General features: G+C 47.2%; 1 protein-coding gene across 1 annotated transcript in view; it reads left to right on the forward strand.

Moving 5' to 3' along the window:
- Window positions 1–22,287, forward strand: part of RNaseZ (ribonuclease Z) — a 79,128-nt gene that overhangs the window by 14,732 nt on the left and 42,109 nt on the right. Inside the window, exons 2-5 of the mRNA XM_068356745.1 lie at window positions 8,423–8,568; window positions 10,111–10,297; window positions 10,551–10,749; window positions 19,389–19,543. Coding sequence (XP_068212846.1) covers window positions 8,423–8,568; window positions 10,111–10,297; window positions 10,551–10,749; window positions 19,389–19,543 — 687 coding nt within the window. The remainder of the gene's footprint in view (window positions 1–8,422; window positions 8,569–10,110; window positions 10,298–10,550; window positions 10,750–19,388; window positions 19,544–22,287) is intronic.

Genomic DNA, 22,287 nt, shown 5'->3' on the forward strand with positions numbered 1-22,287 from the left:
GGACGACTGGCTGATCCTGGCAGACTCTGAGACATCCCTTCTTCGCCACTGAGACAAGCATCTCGAAGTTTGCCGGGATCTGGGGATCGTGGTAAACCTCGAGAAGTCCTCTCTGCAGCCCTCTCAGAAACTGGTATATCTAGGCATGATCATAGACACCAATCTCCACCAAGCCTTCCTATCAGACGAAAGGATAGCAAGGCTGAGGAAGGTTATGAAACCTTTCCTCAATCGAGAAGAACTCCCAGCCCAATCGTGGCTTCGTCTCCTCGGCCACCTCTCCTCTCTGACCCGTCTCGTCCCCAACAGTCGCCTCAATGAGATCCCTTAAGTGGCGACTGAAGTCTCGGTGGAGTCAAGGACTCGACTCTACGGACATCCTGATCCCCCATGGGATCTGCAGAACGAGCGGACCTCGAGTGGTAGGTGGCAGACGAGAACCTACGAAAGGGAGTGGATCTTCTCGTCCCTTCCCCGGATTTGATGGTGTTTTCGGACGCATCAAACAAGGGGTGGGGGGCCCACGTTCTGGACCACAAGGCCTCAGGCCTGTGGTCAGAATCAGAAAAGTACCTTCACATAAACCTGATGGAGATGAAGGCCGTTTTCCTGGCCCTTCAGAAGTTCCACCAAGTCCTGGCGGGCCTCTCCATAGTGGTGATGAGCGACAACACCACGGTAGTGGCTTACATCAACAAGCAGGGAGGTACATTTTCGGAGCAGCTATCCCATCTTGCAGTAGAGATTCTGAGATGGTCCGAAGTCCACTCGATTTCACTTGCGGCTCGCTTCATTCCAGGCAAGAGGAATGTCCTCGCCGACAGTAGGAGCAGAGTGACGCAGATAGTGAGTACCGAGTGGTCTTTGGATCCTCAGATAGCCAACAAAGTCCTGACTTTGTGGGGTTCCCCGACTGTGGACCTGTTCGCTACGGCGTTGAACACCAAGCTTCCGCTGTACTGCTCCCCAGTCCCTGACCCCAAGGCCCTCTGGCAAGATGCCTTCCAACAACGGTGGGACAACGTTGATGTGTACGCCTTTCCCCCGTTCTGCCTGATGAGGAGGGTCCTCAACAAGACCAGAACATCGGTCAATCTCTCGATGACCTTGATAGCTCCGCTATGGCATCATGCAGAGTCGTTTCCGGACCTTCTGCAGCTCCTCACGGAGATCCTGAGGGAACTCCCTCCACGTCACGAGCTACTCAAACAACCACACTCTAACATCTTCTACAAAGTCGTAGCTTCGCTTCGACTTCACGCCTGGAGACTATCCAGCATTTCCTCAAAGAGAGAGGATTTTCGCAACAAGTTGCGGAAAGGATGTCTGGCCATCTGCGCACGTCATCCGCAGGAGTCTACCAGGCGAAGTGGCGAGTTTTCTGTGTTAGGTGTCGTGGAAGGGGTATCTCTCCCCTCGATGCCACTTTACCAGCAATAGCGGAGTTCCTTGCGTATCTGTAGGAAGAAATGCGCCTTTCAGTCTCGGCAGTGAAAGGCTATCGCTCAGCCCTAAGTCTTGCCTTCAGGCTCAAAGGAATGGACATTTCCTCCTCGCTGGAACTGTCTCTTCTCATATGGAGTTATGAACTTACCTGCCCTCAGTCGGAGGTGAGACCTCCTCCTTGGAACGTGGTTCGAGTCCTCAGGTCTCATAAGAGGCCTCCCTACGAACCATTGCGCCAGGCTTCTGATCGCCACTTTACCTGGAAGACGGTGCTCCTGCTAGCTTTGGTCTTGGCCAAGTGAGTCAGCGAACTGCATGGTCTCTCCTACGACGTTGCCCATTCAAGGGGATGGGGGTAGGTAACGTTCAGCTTCGTCCCTGAGTTTGTGGCTAAGACTCAGAACCCGGGAGCGCTGGACCCTAGGTTCGACTCTATCCAGGTCTTGAGTCTTCGTTCTGTAACAGATGACCCAGACCATCTCCTACTGTGCCCAGTCAGGAGTCTGAGGTTGTATCTGAAAAGAACAGCTGCAGTCCGGCCCCAGGTGCGAGCCTTGTTTGTTAGCACCGGGGCAACGAAGAGGAGGGTCACCAGATATACCATCTCGGCCTGGATCAGCAAGGTGATCCACCTGGCCTTGAGTTCTGATCCTCCTCCGTCACGGCGCCCTAGGGCGCATGGTGTTGGGGGCGTAGCTACGTCCTTGGCCTTCAAGAAGAACTTTTCAGTGACGCAGGTCCTGCAAGCTGGGGTGTGGAAGCGTCAGACCACCTTCACGGCCCACTACCTGCAAGACGTGACACATAGGAGGCTCGATACGTTTTCTATCGGCCCTGTGGTGGCTGCACAACAGCTGGTCTAACCTCAGGCTCCTAATTGGACAAGTAGCAGAAGGATGAGGGCATTGTTACCCGGTTTTAGTCTGTGTGAATGAAAAGATCTTTGTTCCGTAACCGAAATACAAACCACGCTATTTACATTGGGTTTACCTTTTAGCGTAGCTGAAATGGCGAGCCATTAGAATTTAACGAGGGTGTATTACCCCCGCGCTAGTTAGCAGGGGGGGGGGGTAGGGGAGTGGTAGCTAGCTACCCCTCCCCCCCTCACACACCGGTGAACTGTTTCACTTTCACTTTTGGCTCGGACATGGACAGACGTCTCTGTCTTTGTCCTCGCTTGGCAGCCATTGTTTGTTTTGTCTTTACTTAATCACTTACTTTTCTTTTACTCAATATATATGTAAACATTTTTTCGTGTTTATGTATATATTTGAGTATAGAAATCAGTAAGTTTCCTTTTCAGAGTTTGTGCTTGTGTGTGTAGTGTACGATATCTCCGTGGAGCCCTCGGCAGTTAGGTCACCATGGTGTAATTTCAACAGAGTACGGACAGCCCGAAACTTAAAGATGACTTTGGTAGCGCCCTGGTGGCCGGAGAGGGAGTGGTTCGCGGATCTAAGGCACCTGGCATGTCTTCCTCCGTGGCCTCTACCCGACAGGCCAGATCTTCTACAGCAGCCACGCTTTCTAAGGTTCCACAACAATCCTCAGTCTCTACGCCTTCACGCCTGGGAACTATCGAGCGGCTCCTGAGGAAGGAAGGATATTCAACAGGTACTGCAGAAAAGATGTCACGTTATCTGAGACGGTCTTCAGCAGCGGTCTACCAAGCAAAATGGGCCACTTTTACGAAATGGTGTGCCTCAAAGAACATCAAGCCTCTCAAAGCTTCGGTCCCAGATATCGCGGATTTTCTAGTGCATCTCAGAGACAAAGTGGGCATGTCAATTCCAGCTATCAAAGGAGTCCGTGCAGCCTTGGGCCAAGTCTTCCTACTGAAGGGCATCGACCTGGGCACCTCTAGGCACATTTCTATGCTCATCAGGAGCTTCGAACAAGCTTGCCCTCCGCAGGCCTCCAGGGTGCCGCAGTGGGACTTGGCAAGGGTATTGAAAATTTTAAGTGGTCCCCCGTTCGAACCCCTGAAGGATATAGTAGACAGGGATCTCACTCTCAAGACGGTCTTCTTGTTAGCCTTGGCCTCTGCTAAGAGAGTAGGAGAGATCTATGGGTTGTCTTACGACATCTCTCACTCGAAGGGGTGGAGGGAAGTCTCCCTCAAGTTCGTCCCTTCTTTCGTGGCAAAGACTCAGAATCCAGTGGTCTGGAATCCGAATTTCGAGGGATTTTCAATGCCAGCCATTCCTAAGACAGGGAATCCAGAAGATTTGAAGTTGTGCCCCGTCCGTGCCGTTAGAAAGTACCTTGAGAGGACTGCCCATCTCCGCCCTGGTATCAAAAGTCTTTTTGTCTCCACGGGTGTTACGAAAAAGCAGGTATCTAAGAATACCATCTCCTTTTGGGTGAGACGGGTTATTGTCAGAGCCTATAATGAGGAGGGACTGCCCCTGCCAGGTACTCCCAGGCCCCATGACATTAGGGTTCTAAGTACTTCTCTAGCTTTTGAGAGGAACATGGCGGGGGGCCAGATCCTTCGAGCAGGCACCTGGTTGAATCAGTCGACCTTCACAGCACATTATCTTAAGGATTACTCGAGGAGGTCTTTAGACGGTTTTTCTATTGGGACAGTCATCTCCGCGCTCCAAGTGATTTAACGGTGAAGCCCCAGGTACAATCGCTGATAACAAAACCAAGAGACACAGGTTCGTTCCCTTTCACCCTAGTCCCCGTTTTCCTTTCCCTGCTCGGAGATAACCCCACATACAAACCAAAGAAGACACGTCTCTACAACTTCGTCACAGGACTCAGCATCATGGAATTTTTTTTTTTTTTAAAAGGGTGAGTACTTAGACACTAACATGAGCTCTTTGTGTAGTTTTCCCTACGTTTCGTTTTCCGTTATATTTTGCAACCTAGTTCACATCTAGGTTACTGGACGTCCGGTTAGCTTGGTCTGAAGTTCAGGAAGACACTCCCACCTCCTAAAGTGTAAGTCTCCTAAGAAAGTAGTTTGAGGTAAGTCTCTTGTGTTGGGACAAATCACAAAATTTTAAGTAATTTGTATTTTTCCTAACATACTTACCGAGAACTACTTTCGGGTAATGGCCCTCCCTACCTTCCCCGAGTGCCTTTCTGCCCTTGAAGAACTTTTTGTACCATCCTAAGAACTTACTGACGAGCGAGACCCAAGCTAACGCCGACCTAGCTCAGGACTACCCTCAGGGCACGTTCTCCTCACGCCTGGGTTAGTCCCCACAGAAAACGGAAGTAGGGTAGACTACACAAAACTCTGGTCGGTTGAGAGGAGATTCCAGGTAACTCCTAAGAAAGTAGTTCTCGGTAAGTATGTTAGGAGAAATACAAATTACTTAAAATTTGTGATATTACATCCAAATTTATCATTTTTATTTATTGAATACCAGCTCTGAAAACTATGCTCTCAACAGATTACTTTAGAATTTTTACAGTGATGGTGAAAAGATATTCTTATTCTTCTCTGTTGTCTGCAAGCTCTGGTAAGATTTTATCAAAAGTACAGGGATATAGTACATCGTACTCTAAGTAGCCCCCACCTAACCTGACTTAGGTTGGTGTGTCCTTACTTACCTGGCTGAGTAAGTAGACCTGGCTGGGTAAATAAGGACCTCCCCATTTATTACATATGGGAGAGTGTTATTTTTTTACTGCTGAAAAATGGTGACAGTTACAAGTGTATTAGAAGATTTTAAGATGTAAATTGATGTCCATCAGTGATCTGCATTGAATCCGAAAAGATGCCATGGGGAAGAGGTCGTTTAAATATTTATAAGATGGAAGAGTAGACAAAGGTGTTAGAGGGGAGAAGAGGTGGTGAATCATATCGTGGAGGAATGACAGGCTTTAAAGGTGGATGAGAATTTCATTTTTTGGGGCGGTCTCTCCTCCGAGGTCGACCCACATCAGAGTAGTGTCAGACAGCACAGCCGTAGTACACTGCATCAACAGAGAAGGATCCAAGTCGCCCAACCTGAATCAGATCCTGGTCACTATCTTCGCCTTGGCAACAGAAAAGAACTGGTTCCTGTCAGCAACCCACCTAGCGGGAGTCCAGAATGTGATAGCGGACTCACTATCCAGGACGAAACCACTGGAATCAGAATGGTCTCTGGACATAATTTCATTCCGGTGGATACTGAGGCTGGTTCCGGGCCTTCAGGTAGATCTATTCGCAACTCAGATGAATCACAAACTTCCGTGTTATGTGACACCAAACATGGACCCTCAGGCTTATGCCATAGACGCATTAACCCTGGATTGGAACCATTGGAGGAAGATTTACCTATTTCCACCAGTGAATCTTCTAATGAAAGTATTGCACAAACTACGCTCCTTCCGGGGGGCAGTGGCCTTAGTAGCACCTCACTGGCCAAAGAGCAGTTGGTTTCCTCTCCTCCTCGAGTTGAAACTCCGACCCTTCCGGATTCCATTCCCCAAACTAACCTAAGTAATCCAAACACAGACTGTGTCAGATTCCTCAAGGATAGCCAAAACCCTAACTTTGTGGACTTCATGAAGTTTGCACCTCATAAAGCCGCAAACATTGACCCGGAAAACGTTCTCTTCATCGAAGCGGACAAAAGGGACTCGACAATTCGTCAATATGATTCGGCTGTTAAGAAATTAGCAGATTTCCTAAAGAATTCAGACCACACTCGTATGACTCCGAATTTAGCCATCTCGTTTTTTAGGTTCCTATTTGACAAGGGCTTGGCAGCTAGCACTATAATTACCATCAAGTCAGCTTTGAAGATCTTCCTTGTTGGGTTTAACATTAACCTGGCTGATTCCTATTTCTCATTTATTCCAAAAGCATGTGCTAGGCTTCGGCCTTTGGATCGGCCGTAAAAAGTCTCTTGGTCTCTGAACAATGTCCTCAAACTTGCGTCAGACACGGACAATGAGTCCTGCTCTTATATCACTCTGCTTAGGAAGACTCTATTTCTAACAGCTATGACCTCAGGTGCTAGAATCTCAGAACTAGCAGCTCTCTCACGTAACCAGGAAAACATAGATTTCCTCCCTACAGGCGAAGAACTGCTTTCCCCAGACAGAGTTTTCCTAGCTAAAAATGAGGACCCGCAAAATAGGTGGTCCCCTTGGAAGATTATCTCTCTTCCCCAGGATCTTTCGCTGTGTCCAATCACTACTCTCAGGACTTTTTAGCTAGATCTGCCACCCGCTCGTCTGGCCCCTTATTTATCAGGGAACAAGGGGGTACAGTACTATGACCATTCAAGGTATCAGACAACAAATCCTCTACTTCATTAAACATGCTAACCCGGAATCATTTCCCCATGCTCATGATATACGGTCAATAGCTACCTCCATCAATTACTTCCAGAACATGGACTTTGATGACCTTAAAAAATATACGGGTTGGAAATCTCCTATGGTTTTCAAACGCCACTATCTAAAGAACTTACAGGCCCTTAAATACCCTACGGTTGCAGCGGGGAGTCTTATCTCTCCCCATTAAACTCTGATTATTTCTTTATTCCATCTCTTCTCTCATCCCTCCTAACCACCTCTCACACCACGTCGCCACTCTCCTGGGTGGTTCGTTAGCCCTAAGTTATTTACCATGTTTAATTGCTATGATTTAACTGTTATTGTAATTACCATTCCTTTAATGTTTAGATATGCTTAGACATGTAAGATTGATACCTTTTGCGACTGGACACTCAGGTGATTCCTTGTCTTCATATTATTTTAGCCTTACGTCCCCTATGCCTATGGCTAGTTTGTGATTTTATGTTTAGATATGCTTAGACATGTAAGATTGATACCTTTTGCGACTGGACACTCAGGTGATTCCTTGTCTTCATATTATTTTAGCCTTGTGTCCCCTATGCCTATGGCTAGTTTGTGATTTTATGTTTAGATATGTTTAGACATGTAAGATTGATACCTTTTGCGACTGGACACTCAGGTGATTCCTTGTCTTCATATTATTTTAGCCTTGCGTCCCCTATGCCTATGGCTAGTTTGTGATTTTATGTTTACTTACAGTGTTATATTATTGGCTTACATGGTGTTTGTTTTCTCCTTATTATGTTATTATGGTATTGGGCTTGGAAGGCATTCTCTGGTACATTTTCACCGGCCGTCACAGGCCGCCCCAGAAAAGGGATTTTGACGAAGGAAAAATCTATTTCTGGGAAGAGGCCTGTGACGCCTGGTGAAACCCTTCCTGGTTATTTGGTACGGCCCCACCCCCTTTTTTCCTTGCCAAACCATATGTTCTTGCAGAAAGATGTCCTAGAGGGCGCGCGTGGTAGGTGTCGGTGGGATAGTTCAACTGTGTTCTCTAGGGCCTGTCACGGCCTTCCCCATTGATGAAGGGATTATCTAAATGGAAGACAGCCTGTGAATAGTGGTTTTCGCACGCCTTTGTTAAATACACGACATCTACAAGGTGTTTGCGCCAGGGTTGTAACCTCTGCATTCCATGCTTTTATCTTTCTCTAGTATATTTTGAAGATTTATATTAGAAAAAGTACAAAGAAGGAATTTTCACCGGGCGTCACAGGCCTCTTCCCAGAAATAGATTTTTCCTTCGTCAATATTCCTTAATTATCAGTGGTACACATTAGGTTATTAAACAGATACAGTGTTGTACTGTACTAAGATAGCACTATATTGGGAACACATTGTATATGAGGTATGAAAAAAATGAGTTTCCTTAAAGCAAACTATCTTGTGTAGAAATACTGAGGAAATGGAATATATTTTCCATTTAGAGATGTTGAATAAGGAATTAATTTATGCTTCTCTGAGTAGTCTAACCTGAGGGCTTGACAAATGTAAACGTTAAAGCATTGGGATTTAAATTTGTATTGGCCTTTTGCATTCCAAACTTTTCACCTGTTATTTGCAATAGCAATGTTTATATGTTAGTACCCAGATGTAAAACTAGTTTTTGTTAGATATCCTAGATCTTACTTACTGATGTTTTGACAAACTAATGTATTTCTAGGTGGACGTCAAAGAATTGCAGGGCATTCGCCTTGCCCGCAAAGAAAAGTTGCGAAAATACTCTCCGTCTACAGTGTATCTTCAAGTACTTGGATCTGGTGCACCAGGTTCCCCAAGGTCTCTCTATGTCTTCACAGAACAAGCAAGGTAAAAGATACTTCTTGTATTTTGATAAATTTGTTGAAATAGATGATTAGTCCATGCATAAGAAGTGGACTGTACAATAGTTAACCCTTTTACCCCTAAAGGACGTACTGGTACGTTTCACAAAACTCATCCCTTTACCCCCATGGACGTACCGGTACGTCCTTGCAAAAAAATGCTATAAATTTTTTTTTTTTTTCATATTTTTAAGATTATTTTTTGAGAAAATTCAGGCATTTTCCAAGAGAATGAGACCAACCTGACCTCTCTATGACAAAAATTAAGGCTGTTAGAGCAATTTAAAAAATATATATTGCAAAATTTGCTGGGGAAAAAATAACCCCTTGGGGGTTAAGGGTTGGAAATTTCCAAAGAGCCTGGGGGTAAAAGGGTTAATATTCATGATGCATCATTCTAAGAGTTTTGATTCTTTATTTTGGTAGTTTGGTTAGGTTTTTGTACATATTACAAACCATTACAGGAACAAATGATTACTTTACCAATTTTGGTTGCATGACAGAACCCTAAATTTATCATAATCTGTTCTGTCAGTTTTGGTGTGTGGTACTAAGTTGTTTTCACTCTTTCTACTTAAACTCCCATATGGTTTAGGTCTTCAACATGCCCCTTCTCTTTGACTATCCAAGTGTTTTATTTCTGCTACTTCCATATACAGTAAATGATTTCTTTGATTAACTTATCCTATCTCATTCTTATTACATACTCTAATCTTGATCTTTGTAACAGCGCCATCTGCATTTTCCAGCATCTAAGCACATCTCTTGGCAACTTTATTATTACTTGAAATAAGATCCGTTCAATGATCTCTAAACATGATTCTCAGTATTTTTTAGAAACATTTCAAAATAGTTTAATTATCTTTTTAAGTACCCTTATATTGGTACCATGGAAATTCCTAGCCTCATCACATTGCAGAATGTTTACATGTGCTGTGCAGTACTCTTATTTATTTATCAGTAGTTATCAGTTGTCCAGCAATCTCAGTCCATTTTTTCTAGAATGTTCTTACTTACATCCTTACTTTCATCTGAATGCTAGCTTTGCAGTCCAATCTGTTACCGAAGAATTTGAAATGTTTTTCATCTTCTAATCTCGTCCCTCCAACATAACATTAATCTTCTCATCCTGTCTTAACTTAGGCTTCTTGTTATAGATATTAGGAATTTCAAATATTGTACATCATTTATATTTTGCAATCTTCATAAGAAATACCTTACATTTCAATATGTATTTTCATAGTCAAGGATCAATAGAGTTGTTAGACATTTAATATAATAAACTGTGCTGCACTGCGCAGTATTTTTAATTTAAGCATCTGCAATCAATAAATTCCTAAACACAAAATGTGTATAAATTATCAATAACTTGAGTTGGAATTTACTCTTTTGCTTAAGTTTCATGTTACTTGAATTTAAATTTAGTGTATAAAAAGGTGTAGCACCAATATAGAATAATTAGTACTTATTTTTTTTAAAGAAAATCTGTCTTGTTGTATCATGATGGGACCTACATATTTGATTTTAGGTTTCTTTTCAATTGTGGAGAGGGATCACAAAGGCTTGCTTACGAACACAAAGTGAAGTTGGGAATGATGGAGCATATTTTAATTACCCATAAATCCTGGAGTAATGTTGGAGGCCTTCCTGGAATTCTCCTGACACTTCAAGATACTGGTGTTCCAGAGATTAATCTTCATGGACCTGCTGGAATTGTGAGTATGATGAAAATGTTGAGTTTTTTATTTACCGTAATAGATGTGTACAGTAATCTTAGTTGATCTTTTTATTTTATGCAATGTTACTAATTGTTCATAAATGAGAGAAGCATTTCCATAGGCAGTTAATGTTATTTGTTAGCAGAAGATTATTCACAGAAACAGGCCATGAAGTGTGTTAGCAAATAAATTTTTTATAACATAAATAGCTGAGATTTGATGTCATGTGTTGTTACTCTTCCTATTGTAGGAATCTCTCTATTATGGTACAAGACACTTTATCCGCTTTCGGGATTTAAACATCAACTACAGGCATTATACAGAAAATAATGGCATTATTGGTGATGCCAATGATCCATTAAGTATTGAAGCTGTTCCTCTCTGGGCCAAAGAAGAGTCAAGTGGTGAAAGCAGTGAGAAAGATTCCTTGGAGGAAAATGAGGAGGAAGGTAAGATGTTGTATAATAATATTTACTAATTCAATAATAAATCTGGGGTTTACAATTTCTTTTAATGGGTGAGAAATAAGTTTGTTCCGTAACCGAAATACAAACCACCCTATTTACATTGGGTTTACATTCGGCGTAGCTGAAATGACGAGCCAATAGTTTTTAACGAGGGTTAACTACCCCCGCGCTAGTTAGCGGGGGTAGGGGAAGGGGTAGCTTGCTACCCCCCCCCCCCCCCCCCCCCCCCGCCCCCCAACACACCGGTGATTTGCTTCACTTCACTTTTGGCTCCGGCGATGAACAGACGTGTCTGTCCATCGTCCTCATTTGACAGCCTTAATCTTTTTTGCTTTTCCTCAGCTTGTGTGCGTTTGAAGTTGGCCTCACCCTTGGATATCCATCATGCGCAAGTGCCCTGGTATTGCCAGTCGCCCTTGCGGTACTTTCATGTCTGCGGTGGATACGGATCTTCACACCCTTTGCCCACAGTGTCGAGGCTGACGGTGTGACAGAGAAAATAATTGTAGTGAGTGCAGGGAGTGGTCTGCCTCCCAGTGGGAGAAGTTTGGCTGCCGGCATAAGAAGAAGTCCAAGAGAGACCGTTCTCCTTCTGGGGTTGCCTTGAAGGAGGAAGGCTCTCGGGACTCTTCTTTCGCCGCCCAAACCTCCTCCGAAGCTCCTCCTCATCCGACTCCTAAGGAGAGACCGCCGAGTGGGAGCGCAGGCCCTAGTTCTGTTTCCCGACCTTGGGTTGGGGGAGAGGGCGTCGCCTCCCATAGCGGGGCGGCTCCCCCTCCTCCCCCGGGGGAGGTTATTGATAATGATTCATTGTCTTATGATGATCTCTTTCAGCTTTGGGCTTCCTTGGGGCTGAAGGTCCTGCCCTCCAAGGAAGCCCTGTTTGACCTTGTCCAGTTGGGGGCCGCTGTTAAGCAGTCGCTGGTGATAGCAGAGGTAGATCCTCTGTCTATCGTTGACGTCGTGGTGACAGAGGCTTCCGATGGGTTGGGGCAAACCTCTGCGGTTCCTGATGAGGTTGACGTTGCTGAAGGCTCTCCAAGCCTCCCTCTCGGCGGAGCGCTTTGACTGAGACTCCCCTTCGGAGGACGGATAATCCTGACGACCCTCCTCGTGGCCGCCTTCGCCGGAAGGCTCACCGTCCGCTACGTTGTAAGGGCCTCCCGTCTCCCTATAAGGGTGCTAAGCGGCACCTTTTTGAATCTTCTCCTCCTTCCTCCGATGGGGGGATTCCTCGCCGTAAGCAGCCTGCAGCTCCTGCCTCCTTAGACCCCTCCGGGGATCGATCTCCAATGCCTTCCAGACCTTCCGCCCCTGGTGCAGATGAACAGCAGTCTGACCTCGTCATCCGACGGGCAACGGTCCCTTCGGAGCAAGGGGTTGCCTCCCACGGTGTGGGTGCTTCCCTTGCGCGCCCTTCTGCAGTGTTAGCGCACAGACGCTCTCCTGCTCGTCAGCGTTCTCCTGATCGCCAGCGCTCTCCTGTTCGTCAGCGCTCTCCTGATGATCGTCGCCCCACTGCTTGCCAGCGCTCTCCTGATGATCGTCGCCCCACTGCTCGCCAGCGCTCTCTTGAGTACTCCGAACATCATGCTGTTCCTGTTGTGCGCCTTGCGCGCCATCGGTCTCCTGAGCGCCCTTGTGCAGTGTTAGCGCACAGGCGCTCTCCTGCTCGTCAGTGTTCTCCTGATCGCCAGCGCTCTCCTGAGTACTCCGAACATCCTGCAGTTCCTGTTGTGCGCCCTGCGCGCCATCGGTCTCCTGCCCGTCAGAGCGCACCTGCGCTCCTAGTTCCTGACACGCGCCCTGTGCACCCACGTTTGCCCGCGCGACCTGGAACTTCGGTTCAGGTCTTGGACAAGGACTTCTCTTCTTCTCGCCCTTGCGATCCTGCTCGTCAGCCTGTTCCAGCACAGCAACGCTCGCAGTCGCCTGCGCGTAGTTCTAAAGCTACCGTACGCCCTCGCCACCACGCTCCTCCTGTTCCTGAGGCCGTTCGTGAACGTTCGCCTTTGCGCAACGCGCCGGCAGCTCCCACACAGGATTCCACGCGTCGCCCTTCTGCTCGCCAGCGATCACCAGCTCGCCAGCGACCACAGACGCGTCAACGTTCGCCTGCTCGTCAGCGATCTCCTACGCGTCAGCGATCCCCTGAACATCGGCGATCTCCTGACCGCCCGCGTGATCTTTCGCCTGCGCGCAAGCGCTCTCCTACGCGTCGGCGCCCAGAGGATCTTGAGAGATATAGGTCTCCTTCTTCCAGCTCGACCGTGTGCGGTCGCTCGCCAAAGCGTCACCATGCGCCAACGCACCATCACTCGCCTACGCGCCATCGATCGCCTGCTCACCATCGATCTCCCACGTGTTACAGGTCCCCTGGACACCATCAACAGCGATCGTTGGAGCAATCTCGTTCGCCCGCGCGTCAACGCGTTCTCTCGCCAACGCGCTCACTCGCCAGCTCGCCCTTGCTCGCCCACGCGCTCACGTGCTTACTCGCTCACGTGCTTACTCGCTCACGTGCTCATGCGCTCACTCGCCCACGTGCTCATGCGCTCACTCGCCCACGTGCTCATGCGCTCACTCGCCTACACGCCCTCGCGATCGTTGGCTGGCACGCGACCGCTCCCGCGCTTGATTGTCTCCGCGCGTTTGCGCACCCGCGCTTCAACAGCCTCTCGCGTGCGACTCCTTAGTGTCGCCTACGCACGAGCGTCGGCGCGACCCCCGTTCGCATCGGGTTCCGCAGCTCGCGATAGCAGCAGGGATGCGTGTCGCCAGACCGCAATCAGGATCGCTCCCGCCTAAGCGCAGGTCTCTGTGTCAGGATAGGGAAAACCCATCAGAGAGGTCAGAACAACTTTCTTCCCCTTTTTCTTCACAGGCAGGTCCAGTGGTGTCCACTGCGAAGGATCGCCCGATCCCCTTCCCTCCAGCGGGAATTTCGGACTCTTATGTCCGTGACTCGGCAGTCCTGGTTTGGTCCTCTGATGCGGGCGTTAGTGAAGGCTATGAAGCCGGCACTCGCCGATCAAGGACACAAGCCAACGACGGCCTCGCCCCTTGCTGAAGAGGAGAGGAGTGGACTTCGTGGTGACTTCTCCCAGGGAGAAGCTGGTTCCTAAGAGGTCCGTTAGGAAGGCTCCATCCCCTTCGCAGGCGCTTTCTCCTTCTCCTGAAGACGAGGCTTTTCAGTCCGCAGGAGAATCCAGTGAGGTAGCGGTCTCCCTCTCGGCACCAACGGGGGTCTCTCCTCATGGAGGGGAATCGTCTCGCGTGGAAGGCACCTTCCAGACCTCTTTGTTGGGGTCGTGTATCCCGCCCAGGAGGGAACCTAAAGACTCCAAGACAATTTCGAAGTCTTCTTCGCGAATTCGTCAGGATCCAGCTGCACCCCGGGAGAACGTCCACGCATCTCCCCAGGAAGAGATTCCGGGGACGGGAGACTTAGCTGCCATTCCACAGGGAGGAGACCAGCAAGAGTCGGAGCACGCCTTCTGGCAAGTCCTGAGCCTGATGAGGCAATTCAACGGGTTCTTGGATCCCGTGATCGCCCCCCGGGAAGGAAAGGACACGGTCCTGGATCAGATGTACGGTACTCGGAAGCCCCCCAAGGCCAGCGCGGCTTTGCCCTGGTCCCAGGGGCTGAAGAGTGCCAGAGCCAGGGCCAATGCTCAACTCGCGGTTCTCGTCTCCTCCAGTCATTCCTCTGCCGGGAACAAACTACTCCCACCTCCTCGTCTCCAGCAGAGGAGGTATTTTGAGATCATGGGGGAGTCTAGCCTCGCTCTTCCCCTCCATCATTCGGTAGAAGAGCTCGCTAGGGGGGTTCCCCTTGAGAAGCTCTCCCCCGGCAGGTGACATTCTCGGCGTCGGAGATCCTGAGCCATGAGAAGGTCGCGAAGTGCGCCATGCAATCCACTTCGTGGCTGGATATCTGGCTAGGTTCTCTGGGCATCCTATTGCGCTCCGAGGATCTGTCTAAGGAGACCTATAGGAAGGCCCTGGAGACCTTCCTCCTCTCGGCCACTCGCTCCATTGAGTTCCTGGCACATCAGGTTACCAACCTTTGGCCCAACTCAGTGTTGAAGCGTCGTGATGCGGTGACCGAGAAGATCCATCCGAAGGTCCTCGCCGTGGATGTCTGCAGGCTCAGGCACGCTTCCCTCCTTGGGGGGAGTCTGTTCGAGCCGCAGGACATGGAACGCACAGCTAAGAGGTGGAGGCAGTCGCCAGGATTCCCTCCTCCAAAGGGCCCTTGCATCTCTGCCCTATAAGCCTCCAGCTCCGCAGCAGCAGCCTCGCAAGACACCAAAGCAGGCACCGGCAGCTAAGAAAGTGGTGTCTAAACCCCAGCCCTTTCCAGCCAAGGTCAAGAGGGGCGGTAAGTCCTCCAGGGGAGGCAAGACTCCTAGAGGGAGCGGCCGCTGCCGCAAACGCTAGGAGTGGCAGTCCCCCCGCGTTTCCACCTGTGGGGGGATGCCTTCAAAGTTGCGTGCACAGGTGGCAGCAACAAGGGGCCGATGCTTGGACGGTCTCTGTGATCGGCCAAGGCTATCGCGTCCCATTCACGACATCTCTACCTCCCCTGACAGCGAATCTAGTGTCGTTGAGCTCCTATGCCATGGGATCGGTAAAGGGGCTAGCCCTTCGGGCAGAAGTCGAGACCATGCTCAAGAAGGATGCTCTCCAGGAAGTCGTCGACGGCTCCCCAGGCTTCTTCAGTCGACTCTTTCTTGTAAAGAAGGTGTCTGGAGGCAGGAGACCTGTCATCGACCTCTCAGCTCTGAACAAGTTTGTCAAGCAAACTCCGTTCAGCATGGAGACAGCGGACACGGTCAGACTTGCAGTATGACCACAAGACTTCATGTGCACACTGGATCTAAAGGACGCGTACTTCCAGATCCCAATCCATCCGTCTTCCAGGAAGTACTTGAGATTCAGCCTAGACAGCAAGACCTACCAGTTTAAGGTGCTGTGCTTCGGTCTCTCCACAGTACCTCAGGTGTTCACCGTGATTTTATCTTGGGCGCACAGGAACGGCATCCGTCTCCTTCGTTATCTGGACGATTGACTGATCCTAGCAGATTCGGAGTCAACCCTTCTTCGACACCGAGACAGGCTTCTGGGACTTTGCCAGGATCTGGGGATTGTGGTAAATCTCGAGAAGTCCTCTCTGCAGCCGTCCCAACGACTGGTTTATCTAGGCATGTTGTCAGACACCAATCTCCACAAAGCCTTTCCATCAGACGACAGGATAGCAAGGCTGAGGAGGGTGGCGGAACCCTTCCTCAGGCGAGAAGAGCTTCCCGCCCAATCGTGGTTGCGTCTCTTAGGTCACCTGTCCTCCCTGGTTCGTCTGGTTCCAAACGGCCGTCTCAGGATGAGATCCCTGCAGTGGCGGCTCAAGTCCCGGTGGAATCAAGGATCCGATTCCCCGGACGTGCAGGTCCCGATAGGACCTTCGGAACAGGCGGACCTGCAGTGGTGGCTGGTCGACGAGAACCTGCGAAAGGGAGTAGATCTTCTCGTCCTCCCCCCCGGAGTTGACACTGTTTTCTGACGCGTCAAAAGAAGGGTGGGGGGCGCACATTCTGAACCAGAGGACCTCAGGCCTTTGGTCAGAATCAGAAAAGTACCTGCACATCAACCTGCTAGAGATGAAGGCCGTCTTTCTGGCTCTTCAACAGTTCCAACGGACCCTGGCGGGTCACTCCGTGGTGGTGATGAGCGACAACACCACGGTAGTGGCTTATATCAACAAGCAGGTAGGTACTTTTTCGCAGAAGCTATCCCATCTTGCAGTAGAGATTCTGAGGTGGACCGAAGTCCACTCGATAACACTATCAGCTCGCTTCATTCCTGGCAAGAGGAATGTGCTCGCCGACAGTCTGAGCAGGGCTTCGCAGATAGTGAGTACCGAGTGGTCTTTGGATCCTCAGATAGCCAACAAAGTCCTGACTTTGTGGGGTTCCCCGACCGTGGATCTGTTCGCGACAGCCTTGAATTTCAAGCTGCCCCTGTACTGCTCCCCAGTCCCGGACCCCAAGGCTCTCTGGCAAGATGCTTTCCAACAAGGGTGGGACAACATCGACGTGTACGCCTTCCCACCGTTCTGTCTGATGAAAAGGGTGCTCAACAGGACCAGACTATCTGTCAACTGTTCGATGACTCTAATAGCTCCGCTATGGCATCACGCGGAATGGTTCCCGGACCTTCTGCAGCTCCTGACGGAGCTCCCGAGAGTACTTCCCCCACGACACGAGCTACTCAGACAACCACACTGCAACATCTTCCACAAGGCCGTAGCCTCGCTTCGGCTTCACGCCTGGAGACTGTCCAGCGTCTCCTCATGGAGAAAGGCTTTTCGCAACAGGTTGCGGAGAGAATGTCTCGGCACCTGCGAAAGTCCTCTGAGGGAGTCTACCAGGCGAAGTGGAGAGTCTTCTGTGGTTGGTGTCGTGGGAGGGGTATGTCTCCATTCGATGCCACTATTCCAGCAATAGTGGAGTTCCTCGTGTATCTGCGGGAGGAAATGCGCCTTTCGGTCTCAGCGGGGAAAGGCTATCGCTCAGGCTTAAGCTTGGCTTTTAGGCTGAAAGGAGTGGACATTTCTTCCTCGCTGGAGCACACTCTACTCATACGTAGCTATGAGCTTACCTGCCCTCAGTCGGAAGTGAGACCTCCTCCTTGGAATGTGGTTCGGGTTCTCAGGGCTCTGAAGAGACCTCCCTTCGAACCATTACGCCAGGCGTCTGATCGCCACCTGTCTTTGAAGACGGCTTTCCTGCTCGCTTTGGCCTCTGCCAAGCGAGTTAGTGAACTTCATGGTCTCTCGTACGACATCGCCCATTCAAGGGGATGGGGGGAGGTAACGTTCAGGTTCGTCCCTGAGTTTGTTGCCAAGACTCAGAATCCTGGAGTGCCGGACCCACGATTCGACTCTTTCAGGATCGCGAGTCTCCGTTCTGTAACAAGCGACCCAGACCAGCTGCTACTATGTCCAGTGAGGAGTCTGAGGTATTACTTGAAGAGAACAGCTGCAGTTCGTCTTTAAGTGCGAGCATTGTTTGTTAGCACAGGTAGGACGAAGAGGAGGGTCACCAAGAATACCACCTCGGCTTGGATTCGAAGGGTTATCCAGCACGCCTCAAATCCAGACCATCCTCCGTCACGTCGCCCTAGGGCACACGACGTCAGGGGCATTGCTACGTCCCTGGCCTTCAAGAGAAATTTCTCTGTGACGCAGGTGCTTCAAGCTGGGGTCTGGAAGCGTCAGACGACCTTCACAGCCCACTACCTGCAGGATGTGACCCACAGGAGCCTCGATACCTTTTCTATCGGCCCTGTGGTGGCTGCACAACAGCGGGTCTAACCTCAGGCTCCTTTATGGACAAGTAGCAGTAGGTTGAGGGCGTTGTTATCCGGTTTTAGTCTGCGTGAATGAAAGAGTATGTCTGACCCTTACTTCTTTCTTCATCCTCCCCTCTCTTGGTGAAGCAGCATCCTGGTCTCCGCATAGCTGACCTCAACCTCTGCAGGTAACCCATGCTTCCTTGTGCTCCTAGTATTAGGTTTAATACTGTCGCGTCCCCCATACCCTGACGAGGTGGTATTGGGAACGTCCTATCCTGGATTCCTATCTAAAGGTCTCAAGGTCAACTTCATAGGACGAGTCACGCTCTTTCCTCCACACACAACTTATGTAGGCCACACGTTCCTCGCGAAGCAAGGAACTTGTGAGGTGCAGGGGCTCCTTTTCTCAAGTCCTACTCACTGGGAGGCGGAGCCCCCGGGTAAAGCCAAAGTCAGTAATGCTGGGGACTTTCCACCCTTCCTAAGGGGTAAGTCACCCAATGTAAATAGCGTGGTTTTGTATTTTGGCTACGGAACAAATGACAAATTCGGAGATAATTTGTATTTTTCCTAACCATACAAACCTTAGCTATTTACACACATTTGCCCGCCCGCCCTGTCCCCCAAGTCAAGTCCTACTTCTAAGTGAAGTGAAGCAAATCACCGGTGTGTTGGGGGGGGGGGGTAGCAAGCTACCCCTTCCCCTACCCCCGCTAACTAGTGGGGGGGTAGTTAACCCTCGTTAAAAACTATTGGCTTGTCATTTCAGCTACGCCAAAAGTAAACCCAATGTAAATAGCTAAGGTTTGTATGGTTAGGAAAAATACAAATGATCTCCGAATTTGTCATATTAGGCAAGATATAATTAAGAAAATTTGGCTTCTATACTTGGAGACATGAAAAACAATAAATGATAAGTCTATCATCAGTGCAAGGCATCATTTCCCATCCGCTTTAATAATTTTATATTTTTGGATCACAAATAGCAAAGGAATGTTAATTTTTAACCGGAGATAGACTGATACAATAGTTCTTATATATAAGATCTTGCTTATCATCCATCTATCACTCGGTATATTTTAAGCATTCCTTCAGCTCTCATCTGTCCAAGCATTTTTTTTTTTTTTACTAAAGTAAAAGTAAAAGCCTTTTATGTATTTAATTAATTTTCTGTTCAAGCTTAGTTTTTTATTCAAGTAAAAGTAAAAGCATTTTTATGTATAATTAATTTTTTGTATGCATTTTAAACTACTTTATCATTTTAGTTGAAGATCTCTATGCACATGAGCAGTCTTGGATAAAGAAGAATCCAGGACTCAGGAGAGATTATCTGACCGCCGAAGAAAGAAGTAAGATGCACGAAGAAAGCAGAAAATGTAAAAATTTGTCCGTTGCGTATATATGCAGACCCCCTCCAAAAGTAAGTTACCCAATGTTTTCTGACACTATACACAAAGAAACATGCAATTTACAGCAATCAGAAAAGAACCCAATGTGGAGAATGGTAGCTTTAATTTGTTTTCATGCAGTATTTAATTCAGTCACTGAATTTATATTTGATAATGTGTGATATAAGTTTATAATACAGTAGTTCAATACTGTTAAGAGACACTATATATATAATTAGCAAGTTACATTTATATTGACTTATATTACATGAAAGTGATGGAGAGACAGAAATTGAATGTGTTTGAGATGAAGTGTCTAAGGAGTATGGTTGGTGTATCTCGAGTAGATAGGGTTAGGAACGAAGTGGTGAGAGTGAGAACGGGTGTAAGAAATGAGTGAGCAGCTAGAGTGGATATGAATGTGTTGAGGTGGTTTGGCCATGTTGAGAGAATGGAAAATGGCTGTCTGCTAAAGAAGGTGATGAATGCAAGAGTTGATGGGAGAAGTACAAGAGGAAGGCCAAGGTTTGGGTGGATGGATGGAGTGAAGGAACCTCTGGTTGATAGGAGGATAGATGTGAGAGAGGCAAGAGAGTGTGCTAGAAATAGGAATGAATGGCGAGCGATTGTGACGCAGTTCCGGTAGGCCCTGCTGCTGCCTCCGATGCCTTAGATGACCACGGAGGTAGCAGCAGTAGGGGATTCAGCATTATGAAGCTTCATCTGTGGTGGATAATGTGGGAGGGTGGGCTGTGGCACCCTAGCAGTACCAGTTGAACTCGGTTGAGTCCCTTGTTAGGCTGGAGGAATGTAGAGAGTAGAGGTCCCCTTTTTTTGTTTTGTTTCATTTGTTGATGTCGGCTACCCCCCAAAATTGGGGGAAGTGCCTTGGTATATGTATGTATGTATATTACATAATTATCTCATAACCTGACAAAGCCCTGGAATCAAAGTTGTTGGACTTTTGAAGATTGATTTATATTACTAGGGATTTTCCAGTATCGCTCAGGTTCTAGATTTACCTAAATTTTACACAATTACTTTACCTCGGTTCTCACTTACTTTCTTCTATCTTGCTGTTCAATATCTTATGCTTTTACTTAATAATGCAAATGTGGATTTGGTTCCCCTAACAGCCCTTTGTTGCCTTCGGCAAAATCAAAGCTTTTGCAAAGGGTGTTTATTCACCCCAGTCGTCGGTTGTTTATTGGTTTGTGGGCAACTTTGTACAAAAATTGGGGAACCGATTTTGAGCAAACTTGGTAGTCATGTTGGTTATGACCCAAGCATGAATCTGTAACATATTGGATAAAATACATCAAAGTACAAGTACATAGCAGTACTTTAAAAATAATCGTAATGTTGAGGAAATGGCAAATATTTTGTTAGTTTATTTTTGGTTTGTGAACAACATTACGCAAAAACTTTTGCAATAATTTCAACGAAACTTGGTGGACATTGGTATATGACCCAAGGACAACTCCATTAGATTTTGAAGAAAGTACACCGAACTACAAGTGCACATTGGAGTTGAGGGGAAAATAAGACTGGTTGATGTGGCAAAGGCATGCTGTCTATCCAGTGCCCCTTAAGGTGCTGAATGACTTACCCATCCATATTGCCCAAATTATGTTAATCAAATTTAATTATTATTAAAGTAATGGAGATTTACCAATCCAATGGTAATCTAATCCAAACCTACCTCTGTACCAACATTTCAAAAAATAAAACATGTTTAGTTTAGTATTATGAATTTAAACTTATTATTATTATTATTATTATTATTATTATTATTATTATTATTATTATTATTAGCTAAACCACAACCATAGTTGGGAAGGCACGAAGATATAAGCCCAAGGGCTCCACTAAGGAAAGGTGAGGAAAGGAAATAAGAAAATAAATACACCACAAGAGAAGTAATGAACAATTAAAGTAAAATATTTAAAGAATAGTAAAAACATTAAAGTAGATCTTTCACATGTAAGCTATAAAAAGACTTTTTATGTCAGCCTGTCCAACATAAAAACATATGCTGCAAGTTTAAATTTTTGAGATTGCAAATGGTTGACTTTTGACTGGTCTACCATTGAGAGAAATAAGCATGTTGAAGTTATTCTCTGTACACTAAGAATAAGCAGTGTTGTTTAATGAATGCCAGAGTTTCCTTTTTGCAATGAAAATTTTGTTATTTTAAAGGTAGACTTTTGATTCGGTTGGCCAGTACTCTCAAATACGGCTAATGTTCCATATTCTTCAACCACAACATTCAAGTATAGTATTTATTGATTAAAGTTATTAGTTTTTCTTAATATCACTGTATTATCCACCTGTAAGAAGTGGTTACTGGGTAAGATAGGTCAATAAAAATCCATAAGAATGCATATGATAGTTATCATAAAATTTATAGTTCTGAGAAGTTTATAATAACTATGTAAAATTTTGGTCATTTAACCCTTTTACCCCAAAGGACGTACTGGTACGTTTCAAAAAACCCATCCCTTTACCCCCATGGACGTACCGGTACGTCCTTGCAAAAAAATGCTATAAAATTTTTTTTTCATATTTTTGATAATTTTTTGAGAAAATTCAGGCATTTTCCAAGAGAATGAGAACAACCTGACCTCTCTATGACAAAAATTAAGGCTGTTAGAGCAATTTAAAAAAAAAATATACACCAAAATGTGCTGGGGAAAAAAATAATCCCCTGGGGGTTAAGGGTTGGAAATTTCCAAATAACCTGGGGGTAAAAGGGTTAAGATGCAACCATAGGCTC

Source organism: Palaemon carinicauda, chromosome 33, assembly GCF_036898095.1.
Source record: "Palaemon carinicauda isolate YSFRI2023 chromosome 33, ASM3689809v2, whole genome shotgun sequence".
In the NCBI taxonomy this organism is placed as follows: Eukaryota; Metazoa; Arthropoda; class Malacostraca; order Decapoda; family Palaemonidae; genus Palaemon; species Palaemon carinicauda.